General features: G+C 34.5%; 2 protein-coding genes and 2 long non-coding RNA genes across 4 annotated transcripts; 1 reads left to right on the top strand and 3 right to left on the bottom strand.

Moving 5' to 3' along the window:
• Positions 1 to 94: 94 nt before the first annotated feature.
• On the bottom strand, positions 95 to 12,157 carry LOC124442024 (DNA polymerase zeta catalytic subunit-like). The gene is given in 21 exon segments (XM_046992519.1): positions 95 to 1,371; positions 2,104 to 2,198; positions 2,641 to 2,802; positions 2,875 to 3,036; positions 3,105 to 3,224; positions 3,751 to 3,847; positions 3,928 to 4,118; positions 4,235 to 4,372; positions 4,455 to 4,603; positions 4,606 to 4,678; positions 6,438 to 6,545; positions 6,712 to 6,781; positions 6,976 to 7,055; positions 7,210 to 7,300; positions 10,525 to 10,642; positions 10,715 to 10,811; positions 10,901 to 10,950; positions 11,192 to 11,284; positions 11,535 to 11,652; positions 11,788 to 11,865; positions 11,977 to 12,157. Coding segments are annotated over 17 exon segments (1,758 nt in total). The 5' UTR covers positions 11,205 to 11,284; positions 11,535 to 11,652; positions 11,788 to 11,865; positions 11,977 to 12,157; the 3' UTR covers positions 95 to 1,371; positions 2,104 to 2,159.
• An 895-nt stretch (positions 12,158 to 13,052) lies between these two features.
• Positions 13,053 to 13,810, bottom strand: LOC124442095. Its single transcript, XR_006947111.1, has 4 exons — positions 13,789 to 13,810; positions 13,622 to 13,703; positions 13,313 to 13,473; positions 13,053 to 13,125 (listed from the first exon to the last, which is right to left on the bottom strand). It is a non-coding gene; the product is annotated as an uncharacterized LOC124442095 (long non-coding RNA).
• Positions 13,811 to 13,834: 24 nt separating this feature from the next.
• LOC124442047 lies at positions 13,835 to 14,938 on the bottom strand. Its single transcript, XM_046992562.1, has 3 exons — positions 14,616 to 14,938; positions 14,319 to 14,421; positions 13,835 to 14,225 (listed from the first exon to the last, which is right to left on the bottom strand). Exons 1-3 carry the CDS (start codon positions 14,910 to 14,912, stop codon positions 13,972 to 13,974), a joined length of 654 nt encoding a protein of 217 aa, XP_046848518.1. The 5' UTR covers positions 14,913 to 14,938; the 3' UTR covers positions 13,835 to 13,971.
• A 544-nt stretch (positions 14,939 to 15,482) lies between these two features.
• LOC124442119 lies at positions 15,483 to 21,587 on the top strand. The gene is made up of 2 exons (XR_006947135.1): positions 15,483 to 15,544; positions 21,140 to 21,587. It is a non-coding gene; the product is annotated as an uncharacterized LOC124442119 (long non-coding RNA).
• Positions 21,588 to 25,826: the final 4,239 nt, after the last annotated feature.

Consider the following 25,826-nt stretch of genomic DNA (forward strand, 5'->3'; position numbering starts at 1 on the left):
AAGTAGCGTATAGTAGGGTACGTGGTAAGATGAATAGTGAATTCAAAAGAGTACGTATGAAAAGACAAGAGCAAAAAGAAAGAAGAGAAAGAGAGAAAAAATTGAATAATATAATAATAAGACAAAGAGAAGAACATCTTAAATCACAAACCAGGCTGCTAATACAGACAGGTACGATACAATTAGAAGAAGAATATTTATATAGTATATAGAATCGAGATGGACACTGTTAGAGAGATTCTGCTACTATATAAACAGGGTATTATAAGTGGAAGAGCTCTAAACTCATTTCTTGAAGCTTTTCAACCACTAGCATCAACATCAAGAAAGCGTACTAATACAGCTCCACCTGAACCTCCTTCGGCACCATGTAAGCGCAGACCTATTAAACCTAATGACGTAATAGAAATTAGACCGCCTGTTATAACAAATTCCGTAGGTTGGAAAGCTGCGTATGGAAATATGAGCGACCCAGCGTTAATACGCTATAACGCACTTCAGTTTCTAAGTGCAATTCCTCCAAAAACTGAAATTCCGACGCCTCCGGCGGCCGGTTCACCCCCTTTGCCAAACGTGAAGTGTTCTTATTCAGTTCTAGATAATGAAGGAAAGCCTTCGGACTCGTCTAGCGCTTCGTGTAGCAAATCTTCATTAAACAACCGTTGAAGATTCGGGTATTATACTTTTTATACTGAGTGTGATAATTACTTTAGCAGTTCCCATCTGTTGAACAACTAATGTTGCATCAGCAGGTAAGTCTACATCTATAAAATCACTATAGCTACATTCAGAGTTAATATCACCAATACGATGTGTTTTTGTTTTACTTAAGACAAGTAATTTGCTAGGAGTTTGAAGTACTCGTAGTGCCCCTGCACTTGTAAAACATTTTCCACTTAATGATATTCGGTAAAATCCAGCGGTTTCGATGGTGATTGTACAAGAATCTGCTTCACCTTTTTCACACATCGCGACAATGGTCCAATCTGAACCTCTTTTTCCAGGGACTGAAGTACCAACTTGAGTGTACACATCTACTGGAATTTCTAGTCGTTTTTATGTTTTTCACGTCTTCTATGATGTTTTACACTACGGGCGTGGTGTTTTTTTGCCGGACGTAGCAAAGCTTTGAGAGCCTCACGCGTAGGTTTATCTACGTCTGAATAGTTCCAAGAAGATATGGCTATTTTTTCAGCATTAGAATTATATTCTAGTTGGAATTTTTCAAAATTTTTCTCTCTATTTCGTCGTGAGTATACTTCTACTGCTCGGCGAAAGAGATCGTTTGTTGATTCAAATTCATGAACCGAAGTTTCAGCTGTGTTAGACATTTTAATGTTTGTTTGACAAGACATAACTGAAGTGATAACACTATAAATATAAAGGAAAAATTTATTGATTTAGAATTAAGAATACTCTAAATAGTGTACCTGTTATCTTCGCGTCTAGTTAATGGGTATTGTACTAACATACGACATCAATTTTTTAGTGTTATCATGTACGAAACTAACATAAGGCCCACAACTTTGTTCAAACACAGTAGATCTAATTTTGAACCACTCGTGTTAAGAACGTTCAAACCAAATGTTTAATAATGCTCTTTTATTATTTTCGAGTGTTTTTCCAGTAGGAAACGTTACTAAAGTTAATTTGATTTTGGTTTGGAGTTTATGAATCAAAAGTTTCCGGACTGTAAGAGGGAAACCATTCCATGACATAAAAGACTGGAGTGTTTCAATTTGTTTTTTGAATAGTGTTTGGTTAGAACAAATCTTAAATGCGCGAAAAAATAGGGAATTGATCCAAGTAGTTTTGCAGTTAAAAGGTTCGAAACTTGAAAAATGTGTATATTGGCCAGTATGAGTTGTTTCATGAGAATTTCATTAGAAATCATAGCTAAAAATCTACGATATCTTTTGTTTTAAATGCATTCGGCTCATATAAAATGATATCGAAAATAATGAGTTACAATAAAACAATGTTAGCGGTCCAAAAACAAGAATATTTTATGAATAATAGAAATGACATTGTTTAGTACATGCAAACAAGTTAAGTCAATTGAGCAAAAAAATATTTCTTGTGATCATTTATGTACATTTATACCTGTATAAGATGGCAATCCTTGACAAAATAGCGAAATGATGATCCATTATGATCCATTATAAATTACTGGAACTCCAAAACCTTTTAGATTTGTGCTATAAAAATATGAATGTTTAAATAACAAAGTTTAACCATGGGCGGCCCAAAAATCACTAAAATTGTATAAACAAACATAACTCGCCCATTCCTCGTAACAGACCCCACAAACTTTGTATTGATTGATTGTATCTATATTATATATTTACCTAAAAAATATATTAATAAATAATAAAACAAATACATAAATGAATATATAATATAGATACAATTAATCAATACAAAGTTTGCGGGGCACGGTCTGTTACAATGGAATGGGGCGAGTTATCGTTTGTTTATATTTAAGAGATTTTTCCGCCTTTGGTTTAACCTCACAAAGTTAAATCTATAACAAATGTGCTTCGCCAAGAAAATGCTCTAGTGAAAAATGTGAAATCTCTATTTCATCAAGATTTCAAAGATGATAATATACCATCAACGTTTGGTGGTTATATTGTTAACCTCTGACTGACCATAACTTTCTTCAATTGTTTTTTGAAAGTCTCTTAATGTCATTCCATATTCCATATTTGTTTTTAACTTCTCTAGTTTAAGCATAACAGGACAATCCAGTGATATACAGCTCAGTTGTTCATCTCTAGCTCCACAACACTGAAAACATATCTACAATATGAAAAACAATTAAATGTCATGAAAAAGACAAATCATAATTATTAGGTTATTTATTATGCATACCTCTTTAAGATGACTGTATTTTCTTTCCCAGTTCCCCACTCTACTTGCCAGAATAAAGACAGACTTTTGAGGGTTGCTACGACAACTTTGACACAAACCGTGCTGTGTTAATTGTTCACATACAGGACAGTGTAGAGTAGTAAAAAACCGAGAAATCGAACGCTAAAATTCGTTCAAATAAATTAATTTAGCTTATACATCAATTAATGAATGTACTTATGACAACTAACTTTTTGTTTCCTTGCAATAACACGATGTCGAGGGATATAGCGGGATAGTTGTGTATACCATGAAAACACATCAACACCAATCAAGGAAAAAACTCGATCCAATGGAGGAAGTATTTGTTTCTGAACATAGAAGATGGTATTGAGGTGTAGATTTTTATCATTTAAAACATCAATAGGACTGAAGAAAATTGAAACAAGAAGATTGTTTAATAAAGACAATCATATTTATACTAAAGTATTTATTAATAACATTCCAACAGCTTTTGTCATGATACATAACGTAAAATAATGAAAGACAGCAACATTTGAACTTACTCTTTAACCCAGGGGTCTCCAAACTTTACAGCCAGAGGGCCACATGAACTTTCACCCAGCATGTTGAGGGCCGAAGAATATAAAAAATTTCCACGTTATCCTTCAGCTTTATAAATTTCGCAGTGTGCTTCAAACGGAAGTAGGAAGTTGGGAGAAAAATTGACGTAAGCCACTTTTGCTAGTTGGCTTGTGACATATCGTGAACTTTCTGCACAAAATTTATTTTGTTTAATAATTTTTTTTTTTCTGAAGTGCCTCTGCGGGCCGGATTGAGAAGCCCAACGGGCCGCATCTGGCCCACGGGCCGTAGTTTGGAGACCCCTGCTTTAACCAATTGAATCAATGACAGTCCAGGACTGCCGTTAACAATGACGTAAGATACACGTTCTTCCACGCGAGGTTCCACGCGATCACGTGACAAATGACATCTATACAAAAATAGAAATAGTAAAATTATAATCATGACAACAATATAAAAAGGATTTTTCATTTCAACAATAAAATGAACCTTGCAATTTCCAAAGCTGGAACACATGCTTTTGGTTTATATCTTTTCATACCACGATATTCCTTAGCAAAGATGAAATCCTGAATCGATACTCTATCTTTCATCATTTTAACGAACTGCCGCTGGAAAAACTTCTTCACAAGACTCACGTCTCTTTCTTCGAATAAAATCCTCAAAGACTTCTCTAAAATCTGTTAGAAAAATAAAATCACCGACTGCTTTGAACTCAAAATTACCCCTTCCCCCTCCCACCTACAGAATCTTGTGTGATTGGAAGACACAGTAAATATTGTCGATTGTTCCATACCTTAGAGTCCGCTGGACATGTATCTCGCCGTACAGTCTCCATTCCTTTCGCATCAAACACTCGATCTTTTTGTTCCAATGTTTCGTACATATAACCAACGTAACGTTTCTTTGTTTGAAGAACACAAGGCATATATACCTAAAAATCATCCCTAGTTATACATAAATGTATCTTAAAGTCCAAATCTCTCAAATAGATACAATTTTACAGTAGATAAAACCTTTTCAAACTTTAGTTTCACAGGTTTAGGATTCTCTGCAGTAACAGCATCAATAATTTCTTTTCTAATCTTAAACGCTTCCTCTTTACTGGCACCTTTTACTAATACGAAAAGACTATCGGTGTCCCCATAGACCACACAAGAACACACTCATCACATGTGTTCATGAGATTGATAGCTCGTTCCAGGGTCTCATGTGCTTTACGAACAATGGCGTCAGCAATCTGATGAAAAACAGAAAAGAATATTCAGATGGTTTTAAGAGTAAAATGAATCCAGTATGACAATAAGCACTTGATAGATTTTCAGTCTGAGAATGTGACTTAGTCCAGGCTCACGATAATCATAATAATCCACATGTATCTATATCATATATATTATATATTTACCAATTATCTGCAAATATCTATAGTAAATATATTATATATTTATTGTATTTAAAATATATATGTGTATTGGTAAATATATAATATATATAATATAGATGCAATCAATTAATACAAAGTTTACGGCGCACGGTCTGTTTAGATGGAATGGGAAGAGTTATCGTTTGTTTAAATTTGTATCATTAATACAAAGTTTACGGCACAAGGTCTGTTTAGATGGGATGAGGAGAGCTATCGTTTGTTTAAATTTCTATCATGACTACAAAGTTTACAGCGCACGGTCTGTTTAGATGGAATGGGAAGAGTTATCGTTTGTTTAAATTTCTATCATGAATACAAAGTTTACGGCACAAGGTCTGTTTAGATGAAATGGGGAGAGCTATCGTTTGTTTAAATTTCTATCATGAATACAAAGTTTACGGCGCAAGGTCTGTTTAGATGGAATGGAGAGAGTTATCGTTTGTTTAAATTTCTATCATGAATACAAAGTTTACGGCGCAAGGTCTGTTTAGATGGAATGGGAGAGTTATCGTTTGTTTAAATTTCTATCATGAATACAAAGTTTACGGCGCAAGGTCTGTTTAGATGGAATGGGAGAGCTATCGTTTGTTTAAATTTCTATCATGAATACAAAGTTTACGGCGCAAGGTCTGTTTAGATGGAATGGGAGAGTTATCGTTTGTTTAAATTTCTATCATGAATACAAAGTTTACGGCGCAAGGTCTGTTTAGATGGAATGGGGAGAGTTATCGTTTGTTTAAATTTCTATCATGAATACAAAGTTTACGGCAAGGTCTGTTTAGATGGAATGGGAGAGCTATCGTTTGTTTAAATTTCTATCATGAATACAAAGTTTACGGCACAAGGTCTGTTTAGATGGAATGGGGAGAGTTATCGTTTGTTTAAATTTCTATCATGAATACAAAGTTTACGGCACAAGGTCTGTTTAGATGGAATGGGGAGAGTTATCGTTTGTTTAAATTTCTATCATGAATACAAAGTTTACGGCGCAAGGTCTGTTTAGATGGAATGGGGAGAGTTATCGTTTGTTTAAATTTCTATCATGAATACAAAGTTTAGCGCACGGTCTGTTTAGATGGAATGGGGAGAGTTATCGTTTGTTTAAATTTCTATCATGAATACAAAGTTTACGGCACACGGTCTGTTTAGATGGAATGGGAGAGTTATCGTTTGTTTAAATTTCTATCATGAATACAAAGTTTACGGCACAAGGTCTGTTTAGATGGAATGGGGAGAGTTATCGTTTGTTTAAATTTCTATCATGAATACAAAGTTTACGGCGCAAGGTCTGTTTAGATGGAATGGGGAGAGCTATCGTTTGTTTAAATTTCTATCATGAATACAAAGTTTACGGCGCAAGGTCTGTTTAGATGGAATGGGTAGAGTTATCGTTTGTTTAAATTTCTATCATGAATACAAAGTTTACGGCGCAAGGTCTGTTTAGATGGAATGAGGAGAGTTATCGTTTGTTTAAATTTCTATCATGAATACAAAGTTTACGGCACAAGGTCTGTTTAGATGAAATGGGTAGAGTTATCGTTTGTTTAAATTTCTATCATGACAAGATCAAAGTTACCTCAACACAAGGCATTCGCCCTGAGAAGTTTGCGGATGTGCAACCATAAGTGACATTTGCAATCAACTTTAAAGCAAGTTGTCGAGCATCAAGAAGTTGAAGAAGAGTCTAAAATGTAAATTATTTATGATATTGAATGATTAAAGAAAACAAACGAAGAGTGGAAAGGCATCTTTTTTGAACATGATGAAAACTCCATGACGTTTTAGCTACTGAATCTTATAAAAACATCAAAGATCGCTTCAAAAACAAAGGTTTAATAAAACCAACTTACTTTACCATCTTTACAATCTTTCATAGCTTTCTTTACCATAATACGTGTGTATAATATCTCCTCTAACATTCTAAAATAAATCAAACTTATTGAACATATAATAGCCAAAGATATCAAGACCATTTAGGACAGTAAAGACTTAAGAAGGAACGCTATGTACATTGCAAAATATAGAACAAAATGCAAATGTTATTTTTTTAACATTCTTTTGAATCAATAAAAATGTGACCTGTAACCAAATGAATGTGAAATATCCCACATTACCTGGGTAAAATTCCTCGTCTTATGTTAGATTTTACAAAAACAGAGCCGTTGGCGCTTACATGAATATCATCTTGCAGTTTCTGAAAGGAAATGTATTGTTTCAAATGTATTGCTTGTCGTGATGGTAATTTATTAAAAATTCTCACCTCCAGTAATGTTGGAGGAACATTCAACGATGTACAACCAAACTCAAAATGAAAAACGACATGTAAGACAGAGAAAATGACTTTTTACCTTAATTTTATAATCCATGCTACACGACAGAAGAAGATGAGCAGATTTCGGAAAGAATCTTATTGCAGAAACACCTTTAGTGTGACCAGACCTAAGAGAAAGAGAAAGATAAAATAATACAATAATACATAAGTAAGTGGATAAGTAAGTTCAGGTTAGCAGTCCGATAGATACGTGAGTCGGAATCGTATAGATTATATGTAAATAATTTTTATTCGATCTAGTAAATAATGATATGGTATGTTTAACAGTATGTTTAGAGTATCTTTTACTCTTCTGTTTAACAGTATACCAAATGTAAATACATAAACTCACTTCTTTGCCAGGTCCTCACGATCTAAATTAATTTACTTAAGGTTAGCAGATATAATCAAAGCAAGACAATGATTAAGCTTTCGCTCAGAACATATAACTTAAAAACCTATGACGTCATGATTCTGGAACCTATGACGTCATGATTCTGGAACCTATGACGTTACGATCTTAAACATTCGCAACTGAAGGCACAAAGAGTTGTTAAGTTTAATGAACTAGTTTAGATGCTCTCTCAAATAAAGACCTTAAACGTGGGTCTGCTCCCCCCATCTGCAGGTTGAGGCTGAGGAAAGACCTCCCCCTCCCCCATCTGGAGGTTGAGGCTCAGGAAAGACCTCCCCCCTCACCCATCTGGAGGTTGAGGCTCAGGAAAGAACTGCCTCCTCACCCAACTGGAGGTTGAGGCTCAGGAAAGACCTCCCCCCTCACCCATCTGGAGGTCGAGGCTCAGGAAAGACCTGCCCCCTCACCCATCTGGAGGTTGAGGCTCAGGAAAGAACTGCCTCCTCACCCAACTGGAGGTTGAGGCTCAGGAAAGACCTCCCCTCACCCATCTGGAGGTCGAGGCTCAGGAAAGAACTGCCTCCTCACCGATCTGGAGGTCGAGGCTCAGGAAAGACCTCCCCTCACCCATCTGGAGGTTGAGGATCAGGAAAGAACTGCCTCCTCACCCAACTGGAGGTTGAGGCTCAGGAAAGACCTCCCCTCACCCAACTGGAGGTTGAGGCTCAGGAAGACCCCCCCTCACCCATCTGGAGGTCGAGGCTCAGGAAAGATCTCCCCCCTCACCCATCTGGAGGTCGAGGCTCAGGAAAGACCTCCCCCTCCCCCATCTAGGAGTAGGAACCTTGATGTATTTGTACACCATAGTATTAATATTATAAAATATAGCAATAATACCTGTCATATTCATGAATAATTTCACTAGATCTTGTATCCCACTAAAAAAAAGATATTTTATTTCGATGAAATTTCATTCATATAAATGTTATTCATAAAATCAATAAAATATCATTGATATCAAAATACCGTCAATATTTTCTTGTCAGATGTACCACAAACAAACAAATGTTGTTTATCCTAAATACGACATTATTGTCAATGTTTACATTTGATTAAATGGAAAAATAGCCACCCCTGGAATTCTTTTAACTTTTATTAAACAATTCAAAAAGTTTTTTTGACCTGTTCTGTTAGCTTCAGTTTTAATGTTAAGGCAGTGTGCGCCGTAGTCACAAATATTTAACCACTACCCCCCTACCACCATCCCCCCCCCTCCGTCAAAAATGAAAATTTATGCTTCTTCCGTTACGCAAACAATATTTACAAATTTTCACAAACTGAGCTATAAAAATGACGTACGTACTTCATCTGGATTGAACTTCACACAATATGGCACCTTCCTGTTCGTGAACCTTCCTAAACATTGACCTGGGCATAAGAATAACGAGAAAATTCTGTATTTTCTTAAACATGAACACATACACAACAATAAAAAAAGAAAAATAAAACAAACCTGTTTCTGTATCCCACATTTTACAGTATCTGTCGTAAGCAGCACTTAAAAATGAAGTTCCATCGTTGTTGAAGCATATATCAGGAACAGCTTTATTGTGGCCTAGAAAACGATACAATAAAACAGAAACAGTTTTTTATGTATGGATCAAAATCATAAATCACTGTTGTAAGAAAAGCGAAACATCAACATAACTTTGACAGGAGACGAATAAATTCCCATCTTTGTCTTTTCACTTTACTTTCATTTAAAAAATTAAGAAATTTATATTCAAGACTTACTAACTCACCGTTAAATGTTCACACAACTCTTCTGTTATTGTAAACCTCCCATAACTAAAAAATGAAATAAAAATTTATCATGAAAAGAAAAAGTATTGATGTGTTCATAAAAGAAATCAATCATTAGAAACGAACGATCATGCATGTTAAGGAAAAATTGGTTTCAACAATGTGAATAAAATTTATGTTAAAAATGAAAAATTTGTGCACCCCTTGCGTTGACTAAACCACTTGAACAACGACATGTAAGACAGAGAAAATGACTTTTTACCTTAATTTTACAATCCATGCTACCCGACAGAAGAAGATGAGCAGATTTCGGAGAGAATCTTATTGCAGAAACACGTTTAGTGTGACCAGACCTAAGAGAAAGATAAAATAATACAATAATACATAAGTAAGAATATCTCCATTGCTTTCTTTTATCACGACGGTAGAAGGATGAACTACAGGAAAACAAATACTTAAATGTTATTAAAAAGTGCTGTATAAAGTGAATATTTGCATCAGGAAGTATCGTTACGTTTTTGTCGAGGTTAGTAGAGTCCTGTGAAGGACTGTTGGTGTTAATGTTGACTGACGTTTCGACAACCTTAGCAGTAGTCAACTTCAGAGTCAAATGATAAGTAAATGTCAGGTTAGCTATGTTTCTTAAAATAAGTGCTAAGGAAGTCCAATACAATATCTACAAACATACGTACGTAGTACTAGAACAAATCATTACTTTATAATAAATAATACACTGATAAATATGATTTTATAAACATATCAAATGATCACCTAAACGTCTCAAATCAAAAAGAAGCATCGTATTAAAAAAACGCTCATATTTTAAGTTTATAATTGGATGAGACGCTTTCTCTAATGAATACTGTAATGTATAATGGAACTTCCTCAATACCATCAAGAATTATATCATAAACTGTCTTTAAACTTAATTCAATTATTGCGTGTTTTCCTTAAAATCTACAAAATTTAAAGCATATTGATGACTCGAAGTCAGACGTTCCATGGCGTTTCTAATTACTTTTTAGTAAGTAAACTTTCATATTTCTTACGTTTTTGTTTTACAGTAAAGTAACAGAAAACAAACAAAAGCAAGAACAACTAAAATTCAATAGCGTGTTTAACGTCATTTCTGGTATTCTAACTTCCATTTTTTGATTTTGAATAAATGAACTAAATGGAGAATTGTTTACATACCACGTATGAATATGTTGCTTTGGTAGAAAACAACGTTCTGGAGGAGTATCTGACTTGAGATTAATGCCAAGATCTTGTGGAATGTGAAGATATGATCTTCCTTGATAGTCATATGCATCTTTAAGTGAAAAATAATTACATTTGGTAAAAGTTTAGGAAACTACAGGAAAGTATGAAAATTTTAACTTACTGTGTAATGTGGATTTCTCTTCTGAAGGTTTCATATCATCTTTCTTTGATTTGTTTTTCTTCCATAATTCATACTCCTCAAGTATTGTTGACTCTTCCTGTATTCACCAAGGTAAAATGCCAGAAAAATAATTGTTTGATTTAAAAAATATCTTTATAAAACTCTTTATTTGGGTAATTGAAATACCTCAGATGGTTTAGCAATAGTTTCTTCATCAACAAACTTACTCCATGGTCCTATAGGATAACAGAGAATAAGAGATAGTAGGACAACCTTTCAAAAGTTATCATTATTGTAGTAATCGTACCCTTGTATCCATCAATCACACCAGGATCTCCCCAATAGTCTCTACTCCTCTTATCTCCCGCCCGCTGTTTTGTAGCTTCAAACACAGTCAATCCCTTGTTATCCTTTGTTTTCTCAACACCCCCAACAAAATCTTAATGGATAACAATTGATATAAACGTAAAACATTACCAAGCCTATGCATTTTCGTAATCTGAGTCAGTACTTTGCCAGCGTGCAGAAATTGAGTTTTCCCTTTCCATGATCTTCAACTGCTCGTCAATTCTAAACAGTAAATACGAAATCATTACAAATATAAGGCAAGGTCAGACAAGCACCTGCAAGTTGCATATACATCTCTACTTGTACGTACGTATAAAAACAAGAAATAATTTTTTATTCGATATTCCAACTTATTATTCACAATGTTACGACGTACATTCATAGCTTCAAAATTTTCCCACTTCATTTTTCTAAATTCACACTGTTTAAGACTTTAATATCTCTAGAAACATGTTGAACTTTTCAAACATACGTTTTCATCTGATTAAATGGAACAGTCAGTTCACTTGGATCAGTGCAACCATTCCATCGATGGTAAAGATCAGCGTACAAGGCCAGGTATATAACGTACTTGCATTTCCAATCTTCTTCTGTAAGTTGTTGAAGATTTACGTATATTTGTTAAAAAAGTTTTCTGTGGGTAAAACATTTCCACATAATGAGCATCAATAATTATGTGTCAAATCTGTTCCTTAGCTACAAGCCATTGTTTCTCAATTACTAACCAGTCTCAACTTCACGACCAAAAAAAGTCGATTCGTCCTTCATCCACTCACGAATATCATCTATTGAAATGCTGTGAGCTTTAAATAATGAAAAAAAGAAAATTTACTGCTTTCATGTGAGTCGTAAATAGTTCATATCCAAAATCGGAGTCAAATATAATCACACAGCAAATACAAACATATACTCACACGGAAAGCACCTGCATAACTTTTCAATATCTGATTTTGCAGTTTCTTCCACGTCAACAGCTCGCTTCATCCTTGCCATCAGCAAATTGCCTCAAAAAACAAAATTTAATTCATACCTGCTATTACATAATATGATGACATGTTAGCTATGTATATGTTCAAACAAAGAAAGAAAAACTAGCTATACCTAAATTAATTTTCGTTTTCTTTCCATAATGTAAAAGAGCATCACTGAGTACATCAACTCTGTGACTTGGACGCATTTCTTTAGTCATTCTGCTAAATTTGCGAATGTAAGCTCAGAATCTCTCCAACATCTCACCGTCAGTTACGCCAAATCCTTCTTTACGACGGGGACTAAATTTAACCTTTTACAAGAAAGATTTAGTAAACAATTATTGAATTTTTATCATTTTATCATCTACAATACCATTAGTTATGATAGCATAGGTATCACCATTTGTTAATACGTATGAAAAATAAAAACAATAACAACTAACTTGGCATCGTCCAACATGCCCATAGCAGTGAAAAATTGAAATTGAAAATTGTAAAATGTCAACAATCGGATCCTCCAAATTCTTTTTGTAAAAAACAAAATAGAGAAAAACATGTGAAAGACTACCTTTTCAAAGAAAAAAAGTGTTGAGGGAAAGTTATTGACAAGGGAACAGGTAACAAAGCAACTATTGTCAATTGAATATTACCTGTAAGTGTTTCACCAACATGCATGCAACATCATACAATATGTTTATTTTGAGTGCAGGATTATCAACATTATCTTTCTCTAATTCTTGGAGAACATAAACTGCATAGCTCAATCTATAAAATATGTAGAATATTTTTTTAAATAATGCAACCACATGTATGCAAAAAGCTTCAGCACTTGCACAAAGCATTGAAAGTAGCAAACCAACTGAAAAAATAAATTTACACCATCAAATGCAAGCATCCTAACCACCTCTTTCAAACCAAGAACATTTAGGTAAAATAGAGAAAATGTGTGTAACAGACCTCTCTCCATGTTTCAAATTTAAGAATTTTTAGGAAACTCATGTCGACAGCCTCGCCAAAGATTGCTGTTTCATCAAGAGCTCTGTAGCGATTCATTGATCGAACAGCATTCCCAGCAAGAAAACCATGACACTCCTATAAGTATCAATATGTAACAAACAAAAGTATACAAGAGCTTTATTTCCTAAAGCCCATGGCACAAATTTATTGAAAATAAAAACTATGTGGTAGAGAATGTAAAAAATCAAATATATTCAAAGCACTGTAACTTCCATGCCTGAATTTTCATTAGAATAACAAAGTATATTAAAGCTACATTGACCTTGTTTGATGTAGGTGTGGTATAATTGGCAACAAATTGATCAACATGTGTCTGATCATAGAACATCAGCTGTCCAAATAGAGGTTTTCCAAGACTCTGCCCAGCTTTTTCCTTCGTCCAATAAATAGAGCATCAAGAGACTCAAAGATCACACCATCAGTCTTCAATAAAATGGTGAAGGATAAAATCATGCAATGTATTTGAGTTCAATGATGCAAATTATGCAGTCAAAAAGGTGTTTGAGATAGCATTGCTAATGTTCTTTTTACTAAATTGTCATTGTTAAACAAGTAATACGAATATACTCACTTTGGGACAAGTAGGACAGATATTTCCTTCATCAAGCTCAGGAATAACACAGCTCAACATGTTTAGTTTATGTCTGTAAATTCTGAAAAAAAACCATGACACAAAGAAAGCAATTATGCACTCTTAAACAAATGACATAAACAAAATACAGTGCAAGACAGTAATACTTGAGGAAAAATCCTTTCCCATCATAAACTTTAGCATTCTGATTTCCTCCAATTAAATACATCTCTTAAGATGAGATTCTTAGGCTATAAAATTGACTGCAACTTTCCCAGCAATTCATACGTAGTACAGCAGTGCAATAAATCAGTGACCTACATGCAGTTACCTATATTCTTCAAAAGCATCTATAATGACAGGATACATTTTGGTGTTGCATAAGAAGAGAATATGTGGTTATGATTAAACTCTTCAAATGACTGACAAATGCTTTTTATTGATGCCTGGCATTCCATCTGCACAGAATGAATCAATTCAAAAAACTCAATTGCAAATGCAATTCTTGGTTTTGTAGGTGTTCCACCCCAAAGGCCAAATTGCAGAAGTTGAACAAACTCTGGAGAGCATGAGCAAAAGTGTACCTCAACAGTACAAAAGGTGCCTAAAAATTGAAAAAGATCCAAAATTATAATTGTGTTGAACCATCCCAGCTAAAATGAAAAAACTTTTGCAGCACATTTTACATATAACATACCTTTAACATCAACAACAGAAACACTTCTTTTGTGACGAGCTGTTTGGCATGAACAATCATACACCAGCATGTTCATGAGTTTATATGGCCATAACATGCCATCCTACAAAACAATGAATAACCACGTAGAAATTGGTTGTAATCAATCCCCTTTCTTGCATTCATAAAAAATATTAGATTAGTGCTTCATAGCATGTTTCACAATGTAAACTCTCATTTTATTTTTGCATTTTTTGTTGCAAGTGTTGAGAGAGTTAACTGTAAACACTTTTATAATATCTAGCTCATAAAGGTTACCTTAAATATTTCAACATGATGACAAATATTTACGGTTGTGTGCATCTTTAATATACAGTTCTCACAATACTTTGCCATTGGACCACAATCGCTGCACCTAAACTTTGCTTCATTATCACAATGAATACACTTCAGATTGCTCCAATTTTTCCCAGCAAACTGAAATGTATTCTTTATAATTGAATGTCGCAAATTTTCCCATGCTTTTTGTTTTCTTTCAACTTTCTGGTAATAAGAAGATGATTCTTCACAATCATGGTGAACATCACTTTCAAGATCACTGTTATCTTGTTCCATTCCCAGTTCATGGCCTTCCAATAAACCACAATTATCAGGACTGTTAAAACAACAGCTTCCTCTATGATCCTCAGTAACTAATTCTGACAAATGCACCTGCTCTCTCTCAACATGGCCATCCTCATCATGATATGTGACAGCTACAGTTGCTTTAAACCTTTTATTGCTCCTACAAAAATTATTATAAAAATCTATAAAATGAAAATAAATGTTGAAAAGTCTAACAGCTATAAGGCCGTTATTTGGTATACCTTGGCATCTTTTAAAATTACGAGCAAGAAAATCACAAATCAGAAAATATTATCGATGTTACCAATGACACAATAACATAAGTTAAACGACCAAAGTACAACGTATGTATCTCCCACGACTACCAGCCGACGTTTTGTACCCGTACTTTACCGGCTTTTAGCCACGTCCCATAAGACGAATGGATGATTTGTTTGGTTGGTAAAACGAAAGGGGTTTTTCTTCCGGTATATTGTAGGAGCCTTTTACCTAGGGGTAGGGTAACTTATCTCACGTGACCGGAAACGTCAATCATTTAAATTATTCCACAGAATCCACAAGAACGCCGCACCTGAGATCTCATGTAGTTGGTTGTGTCTTGTAATCTTTCTGAATTTGTGAAGGTATGTTGATTTTAAACTTTACCTTTGGTTGTTGTATTGTATTTTGATTTTGTGATTTAATGTTTCATGTCCATTTATCGATTATTTTGTTTTTCTGTAAAATATTCTACTTCCGCGTTATGTACGTATGTAAATGTTTTATAAAGATAAATTTGTTGATTTTGGTGAGACTTGGAACTAGCTCGAATCAAGTTTGGAAAATGAACTTGTTAACTTTCATATATCTTTATATAATTATAAAAAGAAATAAATTTCTACTATATAATAGTTATATTCTACATCATCATATTCTACATCGATACACATCATGTGCATGGTCACGAGGTAGTAGAGGAAATATGATATTCATGAATAATTTCGTAAAAGCACTATTGCTAATGCGTATTTAATATACACGACAAGTTTTTTTAAAATAGACATGTTTCGACAACTCATGATGCCATCTTCAGTATGAGTGAAATAATAAGTTATACAAGGTTTATATAAAAGTAATATGATACATAAATTACAACAATAAAGGGAAATAAGATAAATTAATGAAGAGCGTCCGAACGTATTATAAATTCAATATAATATTTAGTTTATAATACGCTCGGACGCTCCCCATTAATTTATCTTATTTCCTTTTTATTATTGTAATTTATGTATCATATTACTTTCATATAAACCCTGTATCACTTATTATTTCACTCATACTGAAGATGGCATAATGAGATGTCGAAACATGTCTATTTTAAAAAAACTTGTCGTGTATATTAAATACGCATTAGCAATAGTGCTTTTACGAAATCGTGTAATAAAATTAATGCCCAACATAAAGTTTTGATTAGAGCCATAGAAATAGACCAAAAATATTGTAAAATTGAATTTATTGTAGCGTTTCGTCTTTACTCAAGACATCTTCAGACAAATAATAAATAGGATGTTAAGACAAGATATTATATTTACAAAAATTTGTTAAATTACTACTAAAGGAGGCGGTGTCAAATGGATTATATGATAAGGAAGTTAGGAAGTAAAATAAAGAGAAATTAAAAGAGGTTAAGTCGAATGGAGTTTCCTTGCCCGTTAAGTGAAGGCTTGTATTTATTGATTAGAAGGCTCTCATGAATGGAGAGTTCATAAGAATCGTTAGAAGAGGAGATTATTTTAAAGTGTCTAAGTTGGGGGTGTGTTCAGTTGCGTTAATGTGAGCAAAGATGCTTGATAACGCAGGGTGGGAAACTTTGTTGCCTGTAAGGGGGGATATTCCCAAGTGCTCCGAAAATCTGGTGTGTAGATGACGTGTGGTCACCGCATGTGTGGTCACCGCATCTTCAACCTTTGTTCTATTTAAGAAAATTTTCATACACAACTCGAATTTACCAGAAAGTCACTCGCCAAAAACGGTTTTCCTTCACGTATAATTGACCAAATCACACGTCGCTTCCTTAACAACACCTCCAAACCACCTGTCTTGACTGCTCACAAAATGCCCATCTATTTTTGTCTTCCTTTCACCGGCATACACTCCCTTCAAATTCGTACACAAATCAATAGCTTTTTTGCTGCAGCCTTCCCACATAGATCTATTAAATTTGTTTTCCGCCCTTCCCAACGTATCTCTTCTTTCTTCCCCTTTAAGGACAAAATTCCCAAACCTCTGAGATCAGGTGTAGTCTACTTATTAAAGTGTCGAAGCTGCAACGCCTCGTATGTGGGTCAAACCACACGTCATCTACACACCAGATTTTCGGAGCACTTGGGAATATCCCCCCTTACAGGCAACCAAGTTTCCCACCCTGCGTTATCAAGCATCTTTGCTCACATTAACGCAACTGAACACACCCCCAACTTCGACGACTTTAAAATAATCTCCTCTTCTAACGATTCTTATGAACTCTCCATTCATGAAATCCTTCTAATCAATAAATACAAGCCTTCACTTAATGTGCAAGGAAACTCCATTCGACTTAACCTCTTTTAATTTCTCTTTATTTTACTTCCCAACTTCCTTATTATATAATCCATTTGACACCGCCTCCTTTAGTAGTAATTTAATACCCTTTTGTAAATATAATATCTTGTCTTAACATCCTATTTATTATTTGTCTGAAGATGTCTTGAGTAAAGACGAAACGTTACAATAAATTCAATTTTACAATTTTTTTGGTCTACTTCTATGGCTCGAATCAAAACTTTATGTTGGGCATTAATTTTTATTACACGAATTCGATTTCCTGATGATGCCATCTTCTGTATGAGTGAAATAATAAGTGATACAGGGTTTATGTAAGAGTTATATGATACATAAATTACAACAATAAAAGGAAATAAGATAAATTAATGGGGAGCGTCCGAACGTATTATAAACTAAATATTGTATTGAATTGGGACTTGGCAAAATGCATTACTTACAGTACTGACTATAGACAAACGGATTACATTAGAAAGTTGGTATACCAACTTGGAACAAATTTTTATTACACGAATTCAATTTCCGCTCGGCAAGTCTTTCGCTACTATTTTACGAAATGTTACCCTACTCTTACGGTGTATACCCATTTTCCCCCCCACTATGTCCACTATTGGTTGGGGGTGGAACAAGTTCAAACGTATCATTGTCAATTAACGCTTTCATTTCATCATTCATGGCTTTTTGCCATTTTACTTTTTCATTGGAGCTTATTGCTTGGGAATATGTCGTTGGGATGTTGGATACTCTATAGCAATAATCTACGGTATATGAGACAGTATCCTCCCCTGAAACTTCTTCTGTCACATACTCGTCAAGATATTTACTCTTACTTCTTATCCTAGTGGGGTATCTTGATTCTCTAGATGTCTCTGGAGCACTAATGTCTTCGTTAGTTGTTTTGGCGTTTCTTTCATGCAATTTTGCTATCTGAGGTGCAAGTGCTTCATCATCTAGTTCTGAAAGTTCCCTGCTACCCTCCCTGAAGAACTTAATGCATCTTACACGCTCTATCTTGTTAATGTCAGGGTAGTATAGTAGATATGCTGGACTATTTTTATCATACCCTACAAAAATACCTTGTTTACTGCAAGGGTCTAACTTTTTTGAATTTTGTGAATAACCATAACAAACACAACCAAAAACGTGCATTTGTTTGTCAAGTCTGTTTTTGAGCCTGTAAACACTTCGAACGGAGTTTAGTTCAACCTCGAATTAAAACAACGATTCCTACTATAAGCAGATGCCATGACGGCATATGTCCACATGTATTTTGGTAGTTCCGCTTCTAGCAATAGACACCTAGCCATGTTAAATAAAGTTAACCACGATCTCTCAACTGTGCTGTTCTGGTGTGGCGAATATAGTGCACTAGTTTCATGCCTAATTTGTTTTCCCTAAGAATCGATTTGAATTTCTCGCTTGTAAATTCTGTGCCGTTATCACTTCTTATGCGCTTCACATTTCCGTAAGGTGCAACATCTGCTAAAAACTGTTTTAATGCTTGTGGTGTATCGCTTTTATGCTTAAGAAAATAGACCATATTCAATTCTGAATAATCATCCACAAACGACAATGCATATCTAAACCATTCTCTTCCTTCCGGATCAATAGGACCTGCAAGATCCGTGTGATTAAACTCAAGAGGACCCCTCGCCTTTTTATCTTTCAGCTTACTTTTCGTCTGACACATTTTACCTTGCGTACAAACCACCTTCTTTAGTTTCCAAACATCCCTTTAGTTGCAATGACCTAGAACCTTGTGCCACTCGTAAAGGGAACATGCATTTTTATTCGAAGATGATATGCTATTTATATAGTAAAGTTTGCCTTTTTGTCTTATTTCAAACGTTGTGCCATCAGGGCATTGTACATGCTTATCGTGTTTATCTAATTTGACTTTTGCCTCCTTTTCTACGGCAGCATTTACTGAGAATATATTTTAATCGTAAGATGGGACATATAAGGCATTACTTAATAAGACATCCTGCGCATTTCCATGCAAGTCAACTAATTTGACTTTAGCAGTACTTTACCGACTACTACGTTGGCTTTACTGCCATCTGCTAATTCAATAACATGCGCTTTACTATCAAATTTACTATCAAAATCTATAAATTTTGACTTATTGTTAATAATGTGGCTTGTGGCTCCTGTGTCCACCAGTAGAGTTAAATTCACTTGATCCTTATTCTTCACGTCTGCTTCAGCGTTCTCTTCTTCATCCTTTGACACGAATAAAAAGAAGTGTTTCCGTTCATTGTCACAGCGCTGTCCGTCTTTAGCTGACTTGGACGTTTCTTTCGTCTTTCTGCAATCTTTCGTGTCGTGGGTCTTGGTCTTGCATATGGAGCACCATTTGTTCCCCTTCATCCGGCAATGTGAGATTTTGTGTCCCTTTCTTCCACATTTGAAGCAATTTCCGTCAAATTTTGGTTTCACATACATAACGTTGTCACCTACCTCAGCTTTTGGTGACAATGGTTTGATATTTTCTTCATGACTTCGTAACGAGTTTTTAAATTCCGTAAATGTCATTTGTTTTTCCCTTTGAGCTGTTACGGTAGCAAAGACGTCGTACGTGCTTGGCAGACCCTTTAAAACTATTGTAATGAGTAGTGCATCACTTCTTATCTCCTCTGCTTCTCTTAAGGCTGTTTTTGATCGTTCTGCTCGCAATATATAATCTGTGACAGTCTCGTCGTCATTTTTCTTCAGCGAAGTGAGTTCTGTGTAAAGAGCGATGATGCGAGGTATTCCTCTGCCTTGATAGTGATGTCTGAGGATTTCTAAAGCTCTCCGTCCATTGTCTTTCTACTCCCGAACCACAAGAGACAAACTTCTTAAATTAAATGAAGATATGATCTTCGCACTTTGCTGGACAATTTAAGAATTCGTCTCAGGACCTGAAAAAATCAAGTGACTCAACGGGATTGAGTCACCTGATTTTTTCTGGTCTTGAGACGATTGCTTAAATTGTCCAGCAAAGTGCGAAGATCATATCTTCATTTAATTTCAATTACCGCACTGCATAAAAACATTCATAAGACAAACTTCTGTCGTCCAGACATTGGACCAACTCTGCAAAAGCGTGAGTCAGTTAGAGAACTTTGTATGTCAATTCGCAAACTGTTGAACACCTTCCTAAGTTATAATATAACTCAGTACCTCCATTTTCATTCCAACATGCAATGATGTTGCTAAAGTGAGGCCTGGAAAGGGGGCACGTGCCCTCTAAAAATTGACTGTGCCCCCAAGTGCTTCATATGCATCATTCCAAATTGCATCATTCCAAATTGAAAAAGAAGTACATAGCATTAATGTAGCTCTTACGAATTCACAAAACTTTAATTGGCGAGGCCACTTCGCCAGCGACTAACGTGGTACAAATTTTCTGCCCCCCCCCCCAACTCGCAAAATCCCGACGACGCCCCTACCAAAATGTAGCCAAATGCCTAAATGCAAGAAAAATAAAATGTCCAATTGCATTGTTTTCAGCTGCCATCCTCGATATTCATTTACACGTACAAGTAAAACTGTAACATTACGTAGCTATGTTTGATCTTCAACAATTTTAGTTGTCTATAAACTCTAATTAAAGAACCAATTTATGATAATATTAAAAATTTTATGACCTTTAGATGCAGTCAAGAGAAGAAATTAATAACTCCTCTCTGCAGAAAGTACTTACAGATGTTGAAAAGAAACTTGTTGATCTTTTTATTCAAGAATGGAACACTCATTACAAACAATCTCTAGGAGAATGGGAAAATACAAACGTCAGTGGTCAGAAATTGTTCAACATTGAAAGATCAAAAAAAATATTTCGCGATGAAAAAATATTGTCAAAACTTAAAGATGGTGACACAAGTAAGTGGGATTGCACGACAATATGTAAAGCAATATTGTTTACCCACTCAATTGGAACAAACATTAATGATAAAGTTAGAGCTGCTGTGGACAAACTTCGTGATGTAAGAAACAACTTCATCCATGAAAATAAAGGAAAAGTTTCTGATTCGAAATTTCATACAATGGTTTGTGATATTGAAAACTCATTTCAAGATCTAGGATTTTCATTCACTGAAATTATCAAAATAAAAGTGAACGAAACATATTTAATTCTTTTCAAGTACTTCCTTACAAATCAAATCACGATGTGGTTAAACGTACAGAATTACTTAATCAAATCACAGCAGATCTCAATAACTTGCGCAGTACTAACAATAATGAACTAACATATTACTATATTTCTGGTAATCCAGGCAGTGGCAAATCTCAATTGGCTAGACAAATTTGCGAAGAAATGTATAACTCGTTTGACTGGGAAAAGAATACGACATTCGTGATGACACTCGAAGGAAAAGATATCGACTCTCTTTTGAAAACTTATGTAGAACTTTATCAACGATTAAGCAATGATAAAACTGTCATTGAAAATATTCTGAAAGAAGCAAAAAGCAGCGAAGACAAAATTAAAGATTTTCAATTCTTGCTGACACAACAACTGAAATCATGGCAAACGTGGTGGATTGTTGTAGATAACGTGGTTCAACTTCATAAAATTTATCCATTATTACCTCAAGTTGGTGATCATAATTGGAAAAATGGTCAAATTATAGTAACTGTTCAAAATACAGATGCTATACCACCAGACGGAAATCTAAATAAACACATTTCAGTTAGTCATGGTATGAACAATGAAGAACAACTTCTATCTGTCTTTTCTGATATTCATAATAAAGATGAAAATTTTTAAAGGATTTATCAGACAAATTAGATCGTCAACCGTTGTTCCTGGCAAATGCTGCTTCCTACGTAGGTAGTGTAAAAGTGTAAATCCGACATTCACGTGGCAATATTTTGATAAGTTGAATGAAGGAGAGCGACAGAACATGGATGGCAATTTTCAAAAATAAACACATCTTACTTAGGAATGAAAACTGTTATGTTAGCAGTACAAAAAATGCTGAAGAATCCATCTTGTTAGAACATGTTTTTAAACTTTTCTCAATAATATCTTTCGATCCCTTGCCACAAGATGTTATAATAGCATTTATTAAAAGCATTGATCCACAAAAATCTGCAGAAGAAGTCTGTCTTCAATTAAAGCACTGTTCTTTATTCCTTCAAACGGAAAACAACGACATCCGCCTGCACAGCGTTGTACACGAAGCCATCAAAAATTATTCATCGGAGACCTTTGGCTGTAAACAAAACGAAAATAATTCTAAAAAGTGTGCAGCAGATCTTGCCTGTCAAGTTGCTTGGGCACTAAATCATTTTGAAGACAGAAAAGATGAAATCAAAATAATTCCACATATAATTAAATTCATAACAAATTCATCATTTCAACATTTCCTAAATAAGTTGATCGATGTAAAATCATTCCTTTTTTTCATTAGAAAACAAAAACTTGATGAAAGAAATTGGAAATTTGCCAAATATTTTGTTAATGTTTTGAAACGATTTTGCAACTATAAACTTGCAACTAAAGTACTTTATTAAATAACAGAAATTCAAGCTAAAGTGTTAGGTGTTGATCATATTGATGTTTCATATTCGTACAACGAGCTGGGTAAGTTGCTTACGGAGAATGGAGAATATGAAAAAGCTAAAGATTTTCTCGAGCGAGCAATGGGAATTCATGCAAAAACACTTGGACCTGAGCATGTTAATATTGCGACAACGTACAACAATCTGGGTTGGGTTTACAGAGGAATGGGAGAGTACGAAAAAGCAAAAGATTTTCATGAACGAGCGATGAAAATTCAAACGAAAGCATTTGGACATGACCATGTTAATAATGCGACAACGTACGCCAATCTGGGTTCGGTTTACAGAGGAATGGGGGAGTACGAAAAAGCAAAAGATTTTTATGAACGAGCGATGAAAATTCAAACGAAAGCATTTGGACATGACCATGTTCATATTGCGGCAATGTACAGCAATCTGGGTTCGGTTTACGATAATATGGGAGAGTACGAAAAAGCAAAAGATTTTTATGAACGAGCGATAGAAATTGAAACGAAAACATTTGGACCTGACCATGTTAATATTGCGACAAGGTACAACAATCTGGGTTTGGTTTACTATAATATGGGAGAGTACGAAAAAGCAAAAGATTTTTATGAACGAGCGTTAGAAATTTACACGAAAACATTTGGACCTGACCATGTTAATATTGCGGACACGTACAACAATCTGGGTTTGGTTTTCAAAGATACGGGAGAGTACGAAAAAGCAAAAGATTTTTATGAACGAGCGTTAGAAATTGACACGAAAACATTTGGACCTGACCATGTTAATATTGCGAAAACGTACAACAATCTGGGTTTGGTTTACAACGATATGGGAGAGTACGAAAAAGCAAAAGATTTTTATGAACGAGCGATAGAAATTAAAACAAAAACATTTGGACCTGACCATGTTATCATTGCGACAACGTACAACAATCTGGGTTCGGTTTACAGTAAAATGGGTGAGTACGAAAAAGCTAAAGATTTTTATGAAAGAGCGAAAGAAATTAAAACGAAAACATTTGGACCTGAACATGTACTGCAATAATATACAACAATCTTCATTTGGTTATAAACAAACTATAGATATTGAAACTGAAGCATTTGGACTTCTATTTATCTTTTATTTTCTAGTAGCTAAAATACTCCTGTCTTTGAGAAAACGTACAAGGAGATAGAAGAAGAGGAAATGAATTTGTAGCTCATTTTTAATGAAGAAGAAAATCAATTTCTCTTTTCATTTTAGGTATGTCTTCTTTATACTAAAGCTGATTAGAAACAGTTGTATTGTAGATTTCTTTTGTCAAAGGTTCAAATAACAACAGTTGTATGTTTATAAAAGGTATAAATATATTATTGACAATATTCAAACATTTGTATTTTCAAGTTTTTAACTGTCATTTATTTACTGGAACAGTTTTTATTAAGAAACTTGTATGGAACTATCAAAGTATATTGATGAGTTTAGTTTGCAATATCTAGCTATTCAGAAGTTGTGAAGTTTCTTAAAATGAATGTTGTTGGGTCATTTTCTTGTATAATGAGAGTAAATACTGATCTTACAGCAGCCATGATCATGTAACATCCCTTTTTGAAATGCTGAAAAGCCCACAAGATTTGCTTTGCTATATAAGTATGAATACAGTCTTTTCTATATTTATTTCTATTCATTCATATAATTTACAAAGTATACTTTCTATTTATGAGAATTGTAGTTGTTGAAAATGGACATGCAGTTATTGTTATTTGATTCAATCATACTTGATTTGGGGACTAACACCTTAATTGTTGTGACAATGTTTGTTTTTTTTTACTTTGGAGAAAATAATTATTTAATGATTGATTCAATAATACTTTATTATAGTTCAAACTATAAAGGCAGTGTAAAGTAAAAGTTATAAATAATCTGAAGAAGAAAATGCAGGATATCATTGCCGTAGCAATGACAGAAGTGAAAATGACACATTTAACTGTCCGACTACCAGATTTTAGACTACCAGATTTACTAATATATAAAAAATCCCAGCAGTGGCGCAGGATACTTGTTAATTGGGGCACAAATTCATATATGCATATCTTAATCTGTTGAAAACAATGGATTTCAAAGGAACTTAATGTGGCAGAACATGAATATATGAATATGTGCCTCCTACCCAAAATAAAGAGTCTGCTATGCCATTTATTCCCAGGGCATCTTGAAAAGCTCTAGCATTGTGTGTAACAGTTAGTATTTCATTTTGCAAGGAACTTCTTATTTTTTTTCCAAACATTATTTGAAAATTAGAGAAATTGTGTACAAACTATAAAAAGTTTATATTAGGAATATATTTCTATGACAACACCCTCCTTTAAAGTATGTATCCATGTTCAAGAGTGAATGACATGAGCAGACATTTTTGGCTAATGTCTTTACAACTGATAAGAACAGTAAATGAGTCATTTCTACTGGTGTCTTTACTACTGATATGGACAGTAATGAGTCATTTTCATTGCTATGACATTCATGTCTTGCTTTTGCTATAGTTTATACTTTACATTGCTTTTAAACTGATTCTCCCAGCTACATAAATGATTTCATAGCCTTGATGTGGATATGGACCGCCACAATAATAACATTGTCGCGTCGATTCAGATTGGATGGTGGCCAACATGTCGTTATTTTTGTCCTTTGACTCGATATCCCGTGCTTGATAAGTGCTTTGCTCATCTCTACGGCCGTCCAGCAAAATATCTCTGAGTTTATACTCGGGATTTCTTAGTGCTTTCTTTCGTATCCGCGAAGAAGATCCCGCCATGAATATCTGTTGTT

This window comes from Xenia sp. Carnegie-2017, unplaced genomic scaffold (genome assembly GCF_021976095.1).
Source record: "Xenia sp. Carnegie-2017 unplaced genomic scaffold, XeniaSp_v1 HiC_scaffold_20, whole genome shotgun sequence".
NCBI classification, from domain to species: Eukaryota; Metazoa; Cnidaria; class Anthozoa; order Malacalcyonacea; family Xeniidae; genus Xenia; species Xenia sp. Carnegie-2017.